At 45.3% G+C, this 19,106-nt stretch overlaps 1 protein-coding gene across 2 annotated transcripts in view; it reads right to left on the reverse strand.

Annotated features, from left to right (window-relative positions):
- SART1 (spliceosome associated factor 1, recruiter of U4/U6.U5 tri-snRNP) overlaps positions 1 to 19,106 on the reverse strand; it is a 42,646-nt gene that overhangs the window by 10,284 nt on the left and 13,256 nt on the right. For both annotated transcript variants that reach the window (XM_068260253.1, XM_068260254.1), the window contains exons 3-13: positions 16,417 to 16,471; positions 15,392 to 15,447; positions 13,059 to 13,185; positions 12,750 to 12,855; positions 12,578 to 12,652; positions 11,113 to 11,209; positions 8,953 to 9,098; positions 8,490 to 8,696; positions 7,512 to 7,630; positions 2,648 to 2,772; positions 811 to 932 (exon numbers count right to left, since the gene is read on the reverse strand). In XM_068260253.1, coding sequence (XP_068116354.1) covers positions 811 to 932; positions 2,648 to 2,772; positions 7,512 to 7,630; positions 8,490 to 8,696; positions 8,953 to 9,098; positions 11,113 to 11,209; positions 12,578 to 12,652; positions 12,750 to 12,855; positions 13,059 to 13,185; positions 15,392 to 15,447; positions 16,417 to 16,471 — 1,235 coding nt within the window. The remainder of the gene's footprint in view (positions 1 to 810; positions 933 to 2,647; positions 2,773 to 7,511; positions 7,631 to 8,489; positions 8,697 to 8,952; positions 9,099 to 11,112; positions 11,210 to 12,577; positions 12,653 to 12,749; positions 12,856 to 13,058; positions 13,186 to 15,391; positions 15,448 to 16,416; positions 16,472 to 19,106) is intronic.

The following is a 19,106-nucleotide window of genomic DNA, read 5'->3' on the forward strand; positions in this document are numbered from 1 at the left end:
CTTGGGGGAAATAAAATATATTCAAAAGAGTAATTATGATGAGTGATGTAAAAATAAATTAATAAATAAAATATGCAAAAAGGGTTCAGGTTTATTTATGTGTTGGCTAGGAAGGTTTATACAGATCACTAACAGTAATTAAAGCCTAGATAAACCCCAAATAGAACAAGGCAAATTCTGAAACCGATCTTGTTGCTTGGTGTGCTGCCTTTTTTAAACTTAAATATCATTTGTGTAGCTCTGCATGTTGCCGGTGTGGAGTTGTAAATAGACCTTACACCTCTAGAGCCCATTTCCTGTTAGCAGAGATAAAAGGTCTTAAGGTAGCCATACATCTAGCGATTCTGATTCAATCGACAAAGCAAACGACTTTATTAAGAAATTCACTTCAGTATGGTTGATCGATGCGATTCACTTCACTAATCAATCTGACCAATCTTGTGTCTCCATGCTCTGAATGCAAAAATCGTTTCAGAGTCGATCGAATGTCATGTGAGCAGTAGCCGATTCCTGTGCGATTGACCGATATCTTGCTTGATCGACTAAGCTGGTCGATATGACATGAAATCACCCACTTTTGATGTGACTGTTAATGTGCTCGATGAATTCAGTGTTTGTAGCAGAAGCTCTCTTCCTACTGCCACAACTGCCAGTAAATAAAATGTTTCCTTTCACGATTTCCTTACAGTGCGGTACCTTTAATATCTAGCAGCTCTAGAAGTATCTGTTATGAGTAAGAAGGTGAAGGGGTGGTTGTCGCTATAACAATAGCTGTGTTCTACCATGAAGCCCTAACTCAGGTTCTCTTACTTTTTCACCTCCATCTTTTTGCTGCTGGAGCTGCTTTAAACGTCTGCTCTTCTCCAGCTGCTCCTGTAATGCATTCTCCAACTCATCTTCCTCCAGAGCCACCGGTGAATCTGGAATCTCTTCTGCAAAAACAACATATGTTAAAAAGACAATACAGTGAATGGTAGAGAACCACTCAAGAAAAGAACCATGCCTACAAAGCCCTCCACCCTGCTTACATGGATGCTAGATCATCTAGCAACGACGCAAAACTGTGGCTTCTGGCCAGGCGTCTTATCTTTTAGAGTTGGACCACGACATCTATGTAAATAGAACCGCCACTGACTGCCCCCCCCCCCCCAGCACACTGGTTTGAGTGGCTTTGGGGATTGGGTGGACTTGTGAGAGCCATGTGCTTGATTCTAGGGTACAGTGTAGGGTATAGGGTGAGGGGCAGGAGTTGGTGATACGAGCCGCAGGGGCTGTGAGGGGTGAGGTCCTCTGAGAAGAGTATGCAGAGGAAGGTTTGGAGGGTGGGGTTACACATTTTGGTTAATTAGGTGGAAACACTAAAAAAAAACATCATTGGAAATTTTGAAGCATTAAATCTGTGGCTAGAGTTGTTAAAGGGAACCTTAACAGAGATATGGATGTTTCCTTTTAAACAATACCAGTTGCCTGGCAGTCCTGCTGATCTCTAGCTGCTGTCCCTGAATCCCACACCTGAAACAAACATGCAGCTAATCCAGTCTGACTTCAGTCAGAGCACCTGATCTGCATGCTTGTTGTGGGTCTGTGGCTAAAAGTATTAGAGAAACAGGATCAGCTGGAGAGTCAGGCAACTGGTATTATTTTAAAAGGAAAAATCCATATCCTTCTCAGTTTAGGTTCCCTTTAAAGTGTACCTAAGACAACTTAAAGATACATACCTGGGGCTTCCCCCAGCCTCCTCCAGGCTGATCACTCCCTCTGCATCCTCCTGCGCCACCTGGATCCTGCCAAATTCGCCCCAGAAAGTCATCCAGATGGCGCAGGCCCAGTCTGGCCATACGTAATTCCCCTTGTGCGACCAGGCCATGCTTGCGCAGTACGTCCCCGACCTGAGGACTTTCTAAGATGAATTACGGAGGATCCAGAAAATGCAGGAGGACAGCGAGGGAGCGATCAGCCGGGAGGGGGCTGGAAGAAGCCCCAGGCATGTATAATTTTTTTTTCTCTCCAGCTCAACTCAGGTTCCCTTTAAATACAGACCAGGGGCTTGATTCACAAAAGAGTGCTAACTGTTAGCACGGCCGTTTTCGCGCGAATTTTCGCATTGCGCGCGTTCGCAAATTTACGCGCACAAACGCGAATTTTCGCACGAAAACGTTATCGATTTCGCGGTAAAATTCGCGTTTGCGCACGAAAACGTTATCGTTTCGCTCGAAAATTCACGATCGCACGCAATGCGAAAATTCGCGCGAAAACGGCCGTGCTAACAGTTAGCACTCTTTTGTGAATCAAGCCCCAAGTCTACAGGATCACTTATGACACAGTTTTGCCTCCTGGCTGGTTCCATTGCCAATATGGATTCCCCCTTCTGGTCCCCCCAATGCTGAATATCCCTCTCCTTGTAATATATAAAATAAACACCTATGTCTGCTACTACACTAAAGGTGACCCCAGTAATACACATAATGCGTACAATACAAGCCTGTTACTGCCAATCTTTACATAATGAGTCATTAGTATCCCGTACTTCTTACCCAGTATTGCAGATGTTACCAGCAGTGCCGCTTAATTAATCAACCCCCATTGTTCTCATCTTACAGTTATATGAAGATTCCACAAGATTAGTAACGGCTTAGTGTGGACTCACCTTGATCGCTGATGTCCATGCGCTCTACTCTGACATCATCGGATTGTGGCCGAGATTCCCTGAATTCCACCTCTTGTTCTTCATCCTCAGAATCCTGGACACGGCGACGGCCACGCCCTCGAGCTCTAAACAGAAATGAACAACAACATGTAATCGGTAGCAGGAAAAAAGGGCACAGGACGAGGGTGGATAAAAAAGGCGCCGCCATAGACTTTAATGCAATTATCGTTAAAGGGAAGGTCCAAGCAAAATAAAAAAATGAGTTTCACTTACCTGGGGCTTCTACCAGCCCCATGCAGCCATCCTGTGCCCTCGTAGTCACTCACTGCTGCTCCAGTCCCCCGCTGGCAGCTTGCCGACCTCGGAGGTCGGCGGGATGCATTGCGTACATTTGCGGGAATGCGTAAAAATGTACGCAATACGGCCCGCCGACCTCCGAGGTCGGCATGCTGCCAGCGGGGGACTGGAGCAGCAGTGAGTGACTACGAGGGCACAGGATGGCTGCATGGGGCTGGTAGAAACCCCAGGTAAGTGAAACTCATTTTTTTATTTTGCTTGGACCTTCCCTTTAATACAGCAAAAAAAGCAGAAAAAAGGGCACTGCAAAAAATATCATTAACAATATTAGAACATTATAATTTATGAAGTAGTTATCGTTTTAGAAGCTTGCAAAGTTATGGTTTTTGTCACATTTCCTTTATATGTACAGATTTGACGTTATTAAAGATATTATCACTTCTATGTGTAAAAGAGTGTTTCTGCAGAAGGGGTGGTTAGGGTTAGGCAACACCCGGGCAGTGGTTGGTTTTAGGCAACACCAGGGGGTGGTGGTTAGGGACCACTGGGGGTGTTACGGTTAGACACCACTGGGGGGGGGGGGGTAATTAGGGTTAGGCGCCACCAGGGGAGTGGTTAGTTTTAGGTAGTGTGAAAGTAGGGTTGGGTTAAGCTGTATTGTTGATTTACGCAACAATTTTTAACATTATAATATCTTTTCATTATTATTTCCCATCTGTAGTTACAATGGTATTTATCGTTTACCAAGTTTGACAACAATGTTTATCATTATCAGATTTCGTTATCCACCGGCGCCATTTCGTTATCAAGCCAAGCCCTTTTTTTCCACTGTGCCCCTTGCATGCATATAATCTCTTAGTTTTTCAGCTAAACAAAAGTGTATCGAGTAAAGCAGTTTTAACGTATTTTTGTTCGGTGTAGCCTCATACAAGCCGGTCATTTCCAAGTCAACCAATTCATTAGTGCAGCAATAAACATATCTATCAACTTTTTTTTCAGTTTTTTTTTTTTTTAGAAATATACCTTTAAACAGACCACTTAACCACTTGCCGACCGCACGCTTATACCGTGCGTCGGCAAAGTGGCAGCTGCAGGACCAGCGACGCAGTATTGCGTCGCCAGCTGCAGGCTGATTAATTAGGAAGCAGCCGCTCGCGCGAGCGGCTGCTTCCTGTCAAATCACGGCGGGGGGCTCCGTGAATAGCCTGCGGGCCGCAGGCTGAAATAATCCGCTTTGTTTACATTGTACGGCGCTGCTGCGCAGCAGCGCCGTAAGGCAGATCGGCGATCCCCGGCCAATCAGCGGCCGGGGATCGCCGCCATGTGACAGGGGACGTCCTGTCACTGGCTGCACAGGACGGATAGCGTCCTGTGCAGCCTCGATCGCCGGGGGGGGGAGGGGGGGAGCAGGTAGGAGAGGGAGGGGGGAATTTCGCGCGGAGGGGGGCTTTGAGGTGCCCCCCCCCCCCGCAACACGCAGGCAGGAGAGATCAGACCCCCCCCTGCACATCATACCCATAGGGGAGGGGGAAAGGGGACCGATCTGGTCACTCTGCCTGCACCCTGATCTGTGCTGGGGGCTGCACAGCCCACCCAGCACAGATCACTCAAAACAGCGCTGGTCCTTAAGGGGGGGTAAAGGGTGGGTCATCAAGTGGTTAAAGCTACGCTGGTAGAGGTTTTCATTATATCCATTTTAACCGCCTTCTACTCACACAAGTGTTTCCTGTTCTCTTAACTGACCTTCAACTGACCTACAATTTATTACTTCTGTAAATTCAAAACAAAACAAGTGACTCCACCCCCACCTCCCAAGATTCAGATGTCCATTATATTACTAATAGACTTTGCTCCTCATTTCTTGTGCCTGTGATGTACACAAGCCAGACTGTTCTTGGATGAGGTCGCCTCTGCCGAGAATCTAGTGTGTGTACAGTGGCTTCACACTTCCCTTGGCCAAGGGCATTATTCTCCTCGTAAACCCAGCCCACTCTGTGATGCTCCTCCTCACCCCTGCATAGCCTTGCACAGTAAATAAATCATCTGGTCAGTGCATTTTTTCTTCCCTGAAGTCAGGAGAGGTGCCAAAGTCTCGCGAGACTTCCTCTATCGGGGTTAATTTATCTTCTGCATTTGCAGTCTCTGGCTGCACTCTGACAGCTGTGACATCAGAGACAACTGCAGAAGATAAATGAAACTTGACAGAGGAAGTCTAGCGAGACTTCAGAACCCCAAATACACGGCAAAGGAGAGACTTCCTCCTCCTCGGCTTCAGAACATAAGCAGCTGGAGGATAGACCAGGTCAATATGACACTGACCAGATGATTTATTTGCTGTAAAATACTGATACATTTATTTATTTATATAGCGCTGACATATTACGCAGCGCTGTACAGAGTATATATTGTCCTGTCACTAACTGTCCCTCAGAGGGGCTCACATCCCTACCATAGTCATACATATCATTAAGTGCACTGCTTTGATTTTATCATCTGTATGGGAGGTTTAAACCCACGTTAACTCGGCTGAGCTGGGCCTTTGAGGCCGACTCATCTGAGAAATCGATTGTGTATAGAGGTGTTCCTCAAGCTTGTTTAACGATCCAGAATGCCTGATCTTTAAAGGGACCCTTAACAGACATTAAAACGGAGTACATATGATTTGGCCGCTGGGAGATTTGGGTGCAGAGTAAAGCCAGTAAATGTCTCACTCTGCTCTTGCACAACTCCCGGTGGTGTTAATTACTATTCCCCCTGCAGGTCGCCAGGGATAGTGGGGGAAAGACGTAATTTGGCTTCCAGCTATTGCTGGCAGCCGAATTACAGCTTTTTCATAGTAATTCGGGTTCTGTCTTCTGACGGAGCCCAAATCATGCAATGAGCGCAGCTATAGCCGTAATTTATATTACGGCCTATGGTGGCGCCAGGTGCACCCAAATCTACTGTGCTGTTTTTACTGCGCTCAATTAAAACAGTTAAATTAACTTACCTGGGGGTTTCTCCAGCCCCTCGTAGTTGCTTGTTCATTTGCTTGTTTTAATGTCTGCTCAGGGTCCCTTTAAATGACAGCGACTCCTAAGTGATCTTTACCAGGCCTGCTAAAAGATGCTTTGTTGTGCACCATCCTTCCTCCCACCATAGCAACAGACACATCCCTCTGCTATAGCACAGCGAGGCATCTGCACAATGTTCGGTCCCCAAACTTTCTCCTAAGGGAACAACAGTGTGTGTGTCCACATTATCAGGAGGAAAGTGTGTGTGTGTGTGTACAGTGTGTGTGTGTGTGTGTGTGTGTGTGTGTGTGTACAGTGTGTGTGTGTGTGTGTACAGTGTGTGTGTGTGTGTGTACAGTGTGTGTGTGTGTGTGTGTGTGTACAGTGTGTGTGTGTGTGTGTGTGTGTGTGTGTGTGTGTGTGTGTGTGTGTGTGTGTGTGTGTACAGTGTGTGTACAGTGTGTGTGTGTGTGTACAGTGTGTGTACAGTGTGTGTACAGTGTGTGTGTGTGTACAGTGTGTGTGTGTGTGTAGTGTGTGTGTGTGTGTGTACAGTGTGTGTGGTGTGTGTGTGTGTGGTGTGTGTGTGTGTGGTGTGTGTGGTGTGTGTGTGTGGTGTGTGTGTGGTGTGTGTGTGGTGTGTGTGTGGTGTGTGTGTGTGTGTGGTGTGTGTGGTGTGTGTGTAGGTGTGTGGTGTGTGTGTGGTGTGTGTGTGTGGTGTGTGGTGTGCGTGTGTAGGTGTGTGTAGGTGTGTGTGTGTGTGTAGGTGTGTGTGGTGTGTGTGTGTGTGTGTGTGGTGTGTGTGTGTGTGGTGTGTGTGTGGTGTGTGTGTGTGGTGTGTGTGTGTGTGGTGTGTGTGTGTGGTGTGTGTGTGTGGTGTGTGTGTGGTGTGTGTGTGTAGGTGTGTGTAGGTGTGTGGTGTGTGGTGTGCGTGTGTAGGTGTGTGTGTGGTGTGTGTGTGTGTGGTGTGGTGTGTGGGTGTGGTGTGTGTGTGTGGTGTGTGGTGTGTGGTGTGTGTGGTGTGTGTGTGTGTGTGGTGTGTGTGTGTGTGTGGTGTGTGTGTGTGTGTGGTGTGTGTGTGTGTGTGGTGTGTGTGTGTGTGGTGTGTGTGATGTACAGTGTGTGTGTGTGTATGTGTGTGGTGTGTGTGTGTAGGTGTGTGTGTGTAGGTGTGTGGTGTGCATGTGTACGTGTGTGTGGTGTGTGTGTGTGTGGTGTGTGTGTGTGTGTGGTGTGTGTGTGGTGTGTGTGTGTGTGGGTGGTGTGTGTGTGGGTGGTGTGTGTGGGTGGTGTGTGTGGGTGGGTGGTGTGTGTGTGTGGGTGGTGTGTGTGTGTGTGTGTAGGTGTGTGTGTAGGTGTGTGTGTAGGTGTGTGTGTAGGTGTGTGTGTAGGTGTGTGTGTGTAGGTGTGTGTGTGTGTGTGCCCATCTGTCTGTATTATCAGAAAGAAGAAACATTCTGTAAAGTTGTGCTGTCTGTAAAATGAAAAGAGTTTTAAAAGCAACAAAATAACTGACCCAAGTTGCACCAATCTCTTTTTTACATCATAAATACAAAAAAATTGTCTGCATTCACCTGGAACCAAAATCGCTCTCTCGCGTATCAGCCTTCATCAGTAAGAGATCATCCAATCGAGCAGGCTTTTCCTTCTTGCGAATTTTCTTAACTCTTCGCTTGGTTTTCTTGAAGGACACCTTTTTGAATATAGAACATAAAGGGAACAATGAGGCATATTTATGAAACCAGCGTAAGGAAAATTAATGCGAAACCTGGAGCATATGTGTAGAGAGACCAATCAGAATGCTCGATCTGGGAATCTGTTCCACCTTTTCACCAGTTTTGTTCCAAATTACTTTGGGTTAGAATGTGACCCTTTGCTTAAACTATTCAAATTATGTGTAATTTTTGTAAAATAAACATTTGATTAAAATTATGATCAGATGGAAGATTTTGGTCGATTGTACATGGTGGGGAAGCGTTGGTAGATCTACAGCCAATAGCACTGCACTATGTTGGTCCGTGCAACATTGAGGTTCAATAGATTTCTGCATGCAGTCTGATTATATTCAGATCAGAGAGGGAATGATCCGTTTTCCACATTGGGCGGCAATCTATGCGTGTATTGCCAATGGCAATCAATATGTGTATGTATAAGAACAAAAAAGTATTTTCTCTGCTCATCACCCAATCTGAATGGAATCTATTTGGCTGAGCATCAGGATAGATAGCATACATTAGATAGCAGTACATTACACTGCCAACAAATACTGAAATGTGTTGTCTGAGCAAGGCAGTTAGGCTCTGCAGTGTCTATGGTCTAGTCTACAGATATAGGCTGGCTATCAGGGCTTGCTGGTCTCTGATCTACAAGCTCCAAATGAGCCCATGCACAGCTCCTGTGACATCAAGCTAACCAGTGAATGAATTGTACAGGAGCTCTTATTATGGAAACCGCTAGGTATAGAAACTATGAGTTTAGTATTTGTTAAACCATGATGCTAACATTTTACAATGAAGATACAGAAACGGAAGAAAGTCAACAGAAAGACTTACCATCTCCTCTGGTGTATAATATTCAGACGCGATCTTCAGGCCCGGCAGTTCTAAGGTCTGTGCTTGATTGTGCAACGACTGCCGAATATTCTGAAGCTCCTTCTCCCAGGAGCCGTCCACTGTTCCCCCGGTCTCCAGTCGGAAGGACTTCTTCTTTTCCCCTTCTATCTCCTCATCATATTTGGAGAGGACAGATCTCTGGCGGAACTGAAAAGAAGAAAAAGAAGCAGTTCCAGGGATGATCAATGCGATGCAAATAATTGTGAGCTCATACAGAATTGTGTAAGTTTTGTATGCAAATGTATTCAGCTTAAAAAATGAACCAATCGAGGCCCACTAAGGTTTAAATGAATTGGTCAATTTTTAAGCTGCATCTATTTACATCATACGGAATAAAAACAAATGTAAATATTTCTTAAAAAAAAAAAAAAAGACAAAAGAATGCAATGAAATGCTTACTCACCACCACCATGTCATCCACTGACTCTTCCTCCTCATAGGGTTTGTAATCAGGTCTTTTCTTTTTAAGCTCAACGTTCTTATTTGCCTTTTCTCTGTCTATCATGTTCACATTAACGAGAACATCAGCATCATCTTCTTCGAGTACTCCTGAAGAGGAAAAACAGTATTGCTATATAAAAAAAACTGGCTTTACAGATGGTTTCCAATGTAGTGGATCACTGCTTCCCTAAATGCTAGTACTACTTTGGAACAACTGGCTGCTCTTACTAATGAGGGTCTACTGAACCCATGCAAACTACCACAATCTATGACTTGACTGCTGTGTCACCCCCCCCCCCCCCCCATGTGATCACTGGCTTCCATGTTTGTACATCACTAGAGGTGGGAGCGATCAGCACAAAAGGAACAGGCAATAAGTGGATGGAAGCTTGACATGGGCAGGAGCTGGCATGGAAATTCGAACCAGAAAGCCCAGCTAAAGTGGACCCAAGCTCTTGCACAGCACATCATGAAAAGTCTTTATTCCACATATAGTTGTTGAAAGCAGTAGGATTAGCCATACTATGCCAGGGAAAAAAAAAACACATATATAAATAGAAAAATATTTGAGCTACTTACATAACACATGTATTGTACTGTCCACGTTTTGATTTCAGTCAATTGTATATAGTAAATTAAGAGAATTCTGTTCCTGGTGGGAACCATGTCTTTTGCCCACAGTTTAGGCTAAAACCTGATGAAATTTCTGCCTTTTACCGTATTTTTCAGACTACAAGACGCTCCTGACCATAAGATGCACATAGGTTTAGAGGACAAAAACCAGGGGAAAATATATATGCTAAACCATGGTGAAGGGGCATCTTGTGGATTTATGCCCCCTTTGTACCTCATGCCCCCTTCTACCACTAGTGTCTCCCTGTGTCCTCCGCTGTCCCCCTTGTGTGCTCCTGTGTCTGGCTCTGTCCTCCTTATGTTCTCTTCTATGCTCCTTTGTGTCCTCCATTTGTCCCCGTGTCCTCCCCTGCATGAGCACAGTACAGGGAGTCCCCGACATTGTGGCAGGTTGGAGGTTCACATTAGCAGGCACACACAAGTCAGGAACTTCCTGCATTTGGACTAGAACTATGACTTTTTTTACCCACTTTTGGGAGAGAAAAAGTGAGTCTTATAGTTAAAAATACAGTTTTTTTTTCTTTTCTTTTCTCCTCCAATAGCTGAGTCACCCCAGCTGTGCTTGCAAACACAAGTGAGAAGGGGATTGTGTTTCAGATAAGCAGCTAGGCAGGGACATAAATGGAAGAGGAGCAATATATTATAGATAAAAAAACTCCCAGTATGCAACTGCTTGGCACTGACTACTAAAGGGCCAGTGCTCCTTAAGTATGTGATAACTCCAAATCATAACAGTGGAAAAAGTTTTGAAAGTTTTGAATGCAGGATTAGCATCTTTATCACTTAATACACTCAGACCCGTTGCTGTTGAAATTTGATTTTTATGGTGACAGTCCCGCTTTAAAGAAATGAACTGCTCTGTGCATGTTTAGTCAGATCAGTGTCCAATTAGTTCTTATCAGCAGCTGTGAAAAGACAGTAGAAGCTCTGCCAAGGCAGCTCTCCCCATACAGTAAACACAGAGGCTTAACCCATCCAGGGGATTTAGGGAAACCCTATGCCAATATAGCAGCTGATTTATTAAGTGGCGCAACACCGACTCACCTATACTTTTAGCCCTTCAGTGCTCAGTGCAAAGTGAAACCAAGGTCAAACTTCAGGGTTAATTTTTTTTTTAGGTTTTACATAAACTGTAATGAAAGAGGTTTTTTTGTCCATAAAGGTCATCATGCTATGGCTAATCTATTACAGCAGAGAGGAATTTTGGAGTTTAGTTCCACTTTAAGGCTTAGCAGCCAGCACTGCAGAGTAGAGATGGTGGGTTAGAAGCTAGAAATTGGCAAATGAAATGCAGCAGTAAGTGCATCCGATTGGCCCAATTCCAAGCTTTACGTAAATTAGCATGCAAGCCAGAATTCTTAACATATCACAGACCATCCCTACTGCTAAGTAGCCATTCTAGAAAGCTGGACAGAACAGCAGTGATCCACTACAGGGTCACCTCAAGGACATTTACTAAAATGTAGAGATGTCGTAAACATAAACATACCTTTATCCTTGAGAGTTAAAATGACAGACTGTCCTTCAAGAAAGGAGTCCATATGATGCTCTACAGTCAGTCCCTGCAAATCTGTAGAGGAGTAAGTCTGTAAAATAAAACGGGCAACATAATGGCACATGAAACCTTTCTCTTGTTCCGGCATGTCAGCCCTACAAAACTTCACAGCAACACATAGTTATGCAAGCTACACCACCTAGAGTAATCAAATAGGTAGATTGTAGAATGGTTAGCACCAGATGCTGGCTATAGGAGAGCCTGTATGTCACACCTGATGGAGTTACCGATACCTTTTGTGGTCTCTGAAGAAGCAGTGGCTACCGTGAAACGGCTGTAAGGCCGGTATCTTTGCCTGTACTATCCCTGGTATGCCTATATTGGAACAATAAATCCTATAAGCAGAGTTGGTGCTCCGTCTTTCTTCCTCTACAAGCTACCATCTAGAGCAATGTGCAATAATACACTTTCCTATGACAAAGGACGCTAACCAACCAAAAGTTTCAAGCATGATACAAAAACGAATGATCTGTAAAAGGCATCGGCTGCAAAGTCCAACAACCAATGAAAGGGTCCCACAGCAAAATGTCTACAGTGCCCGGGAGCAGAAGCCAAAGTGTGTGTGTGAGTGTGTGTGTGTGTGTGTGTGTGTGTGTGTGTGTGTGTGTGTGTGTGTGTGTGTGTGTGTGTGTGTGTGTGTGTGTGTGTGTGTGTGTGTGTGTGTGTGTGTGTGTGTGTGTGTGTGTGTGTGTGTGTGTGTGTGTGTGTGTGTGTGTGTGTTAGAGATCCTAAAGGGATTTTGGCCATTTGAAGTAAGTAACAGGCTCTCAAAGATGCTCAACCTAAAGTCACCCCCCTTCATGGATGTAGTCTGAGGCTCCCTGCACACTGAAAATCCGATTTGCGATCCCCATTTTCCCTGAATGCTATTAACAATAAAAACGCAGAAAAACGCAGCATGCAGAAACCGATACCGATGAGGAACGGCGCAATGCGACAGAAGTCATGTTTTCACCGGATCCTCGACCCTCTGAGAAAACTATGTTACCCCGCGGTTCTGTGGCGGCCTGTAGCGCACCGGAAGTCATGTAAGTCTACGGTTTTACACGTTTCACCTGCGCGGATTTTTAGCAATACGTAACCACTTCCTGCTTGGCAGGCTGCCAGATGGGGATTACTGCGTACTAATGTAGTTATTCCCTGAAGGCCTGATTTTGACGGTTCAGTGCAGCCCCCGGGCCGCACCACGAACGCCAGTGTAAAACTGGCCTCAGGCAATTTATGAGGAAGCCAGTTAACTTGGTATGTGTTTTTGATGTGGAAGGAAGGTCGAGTGCCCACAGGAAAACCACATATTATGGGAATCACACCTGGCACTAGAGTGCTGCCAGTTGAGAGCACTAATTGCTTTCACTGTGTTGTTCCATTTTTATAAAAAAAAAAAAAAAGCCACACTAACCTTCTTCTGTCCAAACTCCTCCTCCACAAGGTTGGAAACTCCAAACTCTTCATCCATTTCCGCCAGTAGCTTTGCCTGTATAAAAAGAAAAAGGGAAACTGTCAAGTGTCAGAGCTTTCCGGAATGAACTTTTCTCACCAATGCAACCACTAACAATATAAGCAACACTCACCCTCTTCTCGGCTTTATCCTTTTCCACTTGAAGTTTTCGGCTTCGCTCAATCCAAGCAGCCGTGTCGTCCAACCACAGTTCATCCTCCCCCAAGGATTTTATTTTACTGTAGGTGGAAGGGAGAGAGGCATGGAGGAGTCAGGGCAGAGCAGACACTAATCTTCACGTCATTGTAAAACTCAGTACAAGGAACTTTTGGGTTCTCTCCTTTGTGTCCTGTCTGGCAGTAATTTAGTTGAAAAGAGTTTTAGAATGATTATCCAATACCCCCTGAATATTGTACTTGGCCTCAAATGAGCGAGTGCTTACCCCAATTTCTGGTTCAGTAACCGCTTCTCTTTAGCGGCCGCTAGCTTTTCTCTGAGCTCCTGCTGCTGTTTCAGCACCAGTGGGTTAATGACAGCAGCTGCAACCGGGTCTTCTTTGGTGCCGCTTTCTGCAAAGAAACAAGGGAAACGGCATAATCTACAGCAAATGCTCTAAAATACCAATTTCAATCAAATGCTGAAGTGAAAAAATAAATAAAAACAAAGATGAAATATTGTCAAAAAATAAAGATCTCCATGAAAATGTCATTGCTCTAAATTATGACATTAATCAGTGTTCACTACCTAGTCCTCAAGGCACACCAGCACTGCTGCTGAGACACTAATTACCTCACCTGTGAATGTTTGTGGTTTCCTGCAAAACATGCACTGTTGGTGGTACTTGAGGACAGGTTTGGGGAACTGACATAAATAACATGAAAATATGTCTAACGGGGAAGTAACTACAAATCACAAGGTCCCTCAACAAAACATTAATACCCCCCTCCTACTCCCTCTGTGGTGCCCCCAATCTCAACTGCCTGTGGTCGTATAAAAAGTGTGGCCACCATAACTTACTACAAAGGTGGAGCCACAATTTCACCCCAACCAGTGCTGGATTACCGGCCAAGCGGCCCAAGAAATTGATTTAGGCCCAATGGGGGGTGGGGGTGTCAAAGGGGCCCCACTGCAGGCCTCGTAGAGCCCTGTGCTGTGGCCCCTTCGGACTGCTTGGTTGCTAATATGGCTTTGTTACCACTTGTTAGCTGTGCTGCAAGCAACATATTAGTACACTTCTGTACAGAATTACATTTACCAATGGAAAAAACAGCAGTCTGAAAGAGGAAAAGGTACAATTGAGTTTTTCTTAGCTGTACAAAGTAATGCAGCCTTTTAACCCTGCTTGAACCATGCAGAATTTGAATTACAAAAGCATTACAGCTTACAAATAAAGCAATGTGCTGAGCCGCCTCTCAGCTATGCAGCTAGTTTAGGAAACCAGCTCTGGTGGGCTCATTTGAATTTCCTGCCAACACTGACGTACCCAGCTGCATCATCCTGCCATATCTATAAACATTGATAGGGCTGGGATTAATTTAGCTGGGCTCCAAAGGAAAAACACAGGAGGCAGAGTCTCTTCAGTCAAATAAGTCAATCAAGCTGACAAGATGCCTGAAGACAGCAGCTTCAATCAACATGACAAGAATCTCCAGAGCAAGCCACGTGAAGACTAGTAGCAATATCAGAGGGGTGCTACTTCGCATTCAAGAAGCGGAACCAATTAAGATGAGGGTCCATTATAGAATTGCTTCATCATTAAAGCGGATCCGAGATGAAAAACTAACTATAACAAGTAACTTGTCTATATATCTTATGTACAGTTTACATGGTTTAAACAGCAAAACTGTCTGCATACTGCTTTAATAGAATATTATTTCTTCCTGTGATACAATGACAGCAGCCATGTTGTTTCTAAACATTACACAGAGGCAGGCTTATCTGCACCATCTGCACTCAGACTGAAAAAAACCTAATCCCCCCCCTCCTCCTCCCTCCTCCCCTCTGCCTCTGAAATCTCTGGCTAGTAATACCTCCCCCTCCTCCTGCCCCGACTGAGCTCCCATGAGCCCTTGCTACTGCCAAGGCTCTCTGAAAACTGTGGGTGGGGCTTATTTAGTTTATAGGGAATTAGAGTATTAAAACAAAAACGTATTTGGCTTAAGGAATGCCTTATAAACTATAGGAAAGAAACACAATTATGCAATGAGTAAAAGTTCATCTTGGATCCATTTTAAGGCAACTGGATGGTACCATAAATCCTTGCCTCATTACTGGTCCAGGTGGCGTCTGAAGAGCTCTGGACATATGCTTTGTTGTGAGAAAGACCTTACCAACTCCTACCCTGTAATAGGGCACTCTACACAGATGATGGGTGTAGCAAAATGATAAATCGAGTAAAGAGAAACCCACAAGCCTGCCACATCTTACTTTGTGGCTAGCCAGTATTGTTGGAAGGCAAAGCCTACTATAGCTTCAGCAGGGAGCTCCCATGTTTTTGCAGTTAGCTCAGAGCTGAACATGTGCAGCAGTAACTGAGCAGGTAGACTCAGGTGGTCGCACTAGGCAACTCAATGTGTTCAGTGACAAAGTTTTGGCTCACATGTGAGATAAATCGCGATAATGAATAAGGCATCCAGCAAGGGGTGGCAACCTGTGATAGTTTTGAAACCGTTACTGCAGCCTTACTGACACTTATACACATGATGAAAATGTCTGATTACATCACTTGTTTGGGAAAATAACCTATAGTTTTTATTTAAACAGAAAATAACTTACCTGTTTTGACTGGGTTTGTTTCCAGAGGTTTTAGTCCAAGTTTTGCACGAAGTTTGCTAGAGAAGGGAGAAAACAATATGTAGCATTAAATAAACAAATCCAGTGTCCTCAAAGTGGACTTTACTCATACTGGATATATTCATCCTAGTGACACAGAACATTGATATCGTGCTTTTCTCCTGGCGGACTCAAAGCGCCAGAGCTGCAGCCACTCGGGCACGCTCTATAGGCAGTAGCAGGGAGTCTTGCCCAAAGACTTCGACTGAATAGGGGGGAGGGGGTAATCATTTTGCCCTCCTTTGTATTTCCATTTGCCGCCAGAACAGATGTCATCATTGGAGACGGGGATATCTACCGCTGTTGTGTAATTCTGGAATTCCACTCAATTTTTATCCCTACACTAACTACCACACAGGGAAAGTCAGCACAATTCTCCCCAACAGGGTCACAGATGGCAGTTCTAACGCATTCACATCCTATTTTTACTTAACCTCCTTGGCGGTAATCCCAAGCTGAGCTCGGGGTATGCCGCCGGAGGTCGCCGCTCAGGCCCTGCTGGGCCGATTTACATTCTGTAAAAAGCAGCACACGCAGCCGGCACTTTGCCAGCCGCGTGTGCTGTCCGATCGCCGCCGCTCCGCGGCGATCCGCCGCGTGCAGCGGCGAAAGAGGGTCCCCCCAGCCGCCCGAGCCCAGCGCAGCCGGAACAAACAGTTCCGGCCGGCGCTAGGGGCTGGATCGGGCGGCTCTGACGTCAGGACGTCGACTGACGTCCATGACGTCACTCCGCTCGTCGCCATGGCGACGAGGAAAGCGAAACAATCTTGTTACTTTCGATTGCCGGAGGCGATCGAAAGTACGCTTCCGGAGCGCCCTCTAGTGGGCTTTCATGCAGCCAACTTTCAGTTGGCTGCATGAAATATTTTTTTTTTTATTAAAAAAAAACCACATTGCAGCCTCCCTGGCAAAATAATTAAACCGCCAGGGAGGTTATTCAATATAGCAGAACAGAAAATTGTACCTACTTTGTCTCCTCAATGCTTAATGATGAATCCCCAGCTGCAGATTTGGAGGAGCTGCCTGGAATACAAGAAATACACATTTTGATAATAAATACAATCCAAGTGCACTAGATTGCCGAATATTAACGTGGGAAGCAAGAGCTCCTGCAAAATGATAGAGGGCGCCTAACTTGCATAATGCTCAACATTACACTTTATACACAGCCCCCCCCCCCCCCCCCAAAAAAAAAAGTCAAGACGGTGGTAAAATTGTTGCCTTTTCTATTCATAATGCTGTGGGTGCAATATGTTGAAAGATTTTATTTATTTATTTTTTAATTCAGTTCCTCTTCAGTTTTGACAAATAAAGGATCGGCTTTTGGCATTCTTCACCCCCGCAGAAGAATACAGAAGTTAAATGACCTTGGAAGCAACCTGCATGCATGTATGAGATGCGCTCTTTACAAACGGTTTTCTTTTGGGTGCCTCCTATTCATGTGCTTCAAATCACATTTTCTGTGCATATTTTCAATTACTCCTCCTTAACTTGTTCTGTACCAGCTGTCTCTGGCCCCTTAAAGAGAACCCAAGACAAAGCACCCTCATGTATTTTACCATATGTATTAATGGGAACATGACAGTAAACACCTACTCTGCTGTTTCAGTCTTCACTGCTCATTCTGCCTGTTATCAGCTTTGATAAGGATCCCAGACTGAGCATTCAGTCTAGCTTTGCCCTGTAATTATTACAGCTGAATCAGTCTTCTGTGATGTCTTTTTAAAGGGAACCTTAACTGACAGTGATATGGAGGTTTCCTTTAAACAATACCAGTTGCTTGTCAGTCCTGTTGATCTCTTTAGCTGCAGTAGTGGCTGAATCACACACGTGAAACAAGCATGCAGCTAATCCAGTCTGACTTCAGTCAGAGCACATGATCTGCATGCTTGTTCAGGGTCTGTGGCTGTAAGTATTAGAGACACAGAATCCGCAGGAGAGTCAGGCAACTGGTATTATTTTAAAAGGAAAAATCCATATTCTTCTCAGCTTAGGTTCCTTTTAAGCCGAAGTCTGCCCCCTTGTGGCTTTGCTTTCCTGCTAGGAGAATAAATAGCAGGAAAGCAGAGCCAAAAGGGGGCAGACTTGGGCGTGAAAAGACATCAGAGAAGACGGGCTCAGCTATAATCATACAGGGCAAAGCTTGACTGAATGCTCAGTCGGGGATTGTTATCAGAGCTGATAACAGGCAGAATGAGCAGTGAAGAATGAAATAGCAGAGTAGGTGTTTACTGTCATGTTCCCATAGATATATATATGGTAAAATACATGAGGGAGCTTCGTCTCTGGTTCTCTTTGAGGACCAGAGACTGCCGGGTACTGACGAATCTCCGCACAGTCCCGCTGCTCTCATATCGCCTTTTTCTCTCTGCCATCTCGATGACGGCAGAGTGCTGTGCGCCGGTCAGGAGCCGCTTTCATTGGCTCTTGACCCTATCCAATCAATGTAAGCCAATTGGATTTGCTTACAGTCATGACAGGGTCAGGAGCCAATGAAAACGGCTCCTGACCGGCTCACAGAGCTCTGCCATCATAGAGACAGGCAGAGCAAGTGTATTGCGGCGGTGAGAGAGCGGCGTGATCTGCGTGACTATGCGGCGATGATTGTTGAAATCTACACCCTGTCAGATCCGCGCTGCCACATGCAGGATGTAGATTTCAACTGCGTTGGTCCGGAAACGGTTAACTTAAGTCCCCTACCCAATTATACCCTCAGCCCTAACGTATGCAAACATGTCTGTATGTTTGACTCTCACCTGTCGCACTATAATCATATGTTATGTTGTTTTGCATTATATCGTTGTTATTTGCACTATGTTAATTGCCGTGTGTACCACAAATAATTTGCGGAGCCTGTTGCACTTGCAAACACAGTTGATTCTGATTACTTGAATCTAGGCCAGTTAAGCCCCGGACCGGCTAAACTTGGCTGTGCAGTGCCTGGAATCAGCGCGGGGCTATAGCTGCAAAGCTTTAGCCCACGGCTGTGTACTGGTAATTCAGGGTGCCGGCAATAGCGGAACCCCGAATAACGTGTCTCCTCCAACTTGCTACAACTCAGAGGAGGAATGGTATTTAACACCCACCAAGAATTTCAGCACCAGCAGGGTGAGCGGTCATTCGGCTTGCCCTGCACCCAACTGACCAGCAGCACAACAATATGTAATGTACACAGAAGCTGGAGGAGCACTCAATGGACCAGGTGGCGTGCCAATACCCCAACACCTGTACCTCAAGGGGTATATAGATCACTCCAAAGATCGGTCGACACCACCAATAAGATTATAGCTCTTTTAATCAGAATGCAGCAATGGCAGGCCGCTGTTTCGGGCCTAAGAGCCCTTTTTCAAATTGCATAAGCAGTGACTGCTTATGCAATTTGAAAAAGGGCTCTTAGGCCCTAAACAGCGGCCTGCCATTGCTGTCTTCTGATTATAAGAGCCATAACAATATGTACGCGTTAAGCCTAAAAGCTGGTGGTTCATTCATCTGCATCCAGCTGTTTTAAGTCAATGGAAATTTGCATGAATCTTCGTAATTAAAGACTAATTTCACAGATGGTGCGTTGCGATTGTCCTGCAGCAGGAGATCCCCCTGCAGGACAACTGCGCCACACCATTATCTATTTCACACACCCTGCAGCAGACAGCAGTGATCT

This window comes from Hyperolius riggenbachi, chromosome 11, assembly GCF_040937935.1.
Source record: "Hyperolius riggenbachi isolate aHypRig1 chromosome 11, aHypRig1.pri, whole genome shotgun sequence".
In the NCBI taxonomy this organism is placed as follows: Eukaryota; Metazoa; Chordata; class Amphibia; order Anura; family Hyperoliidae; genus Hyperolius; species Hyperolius riggenbachi.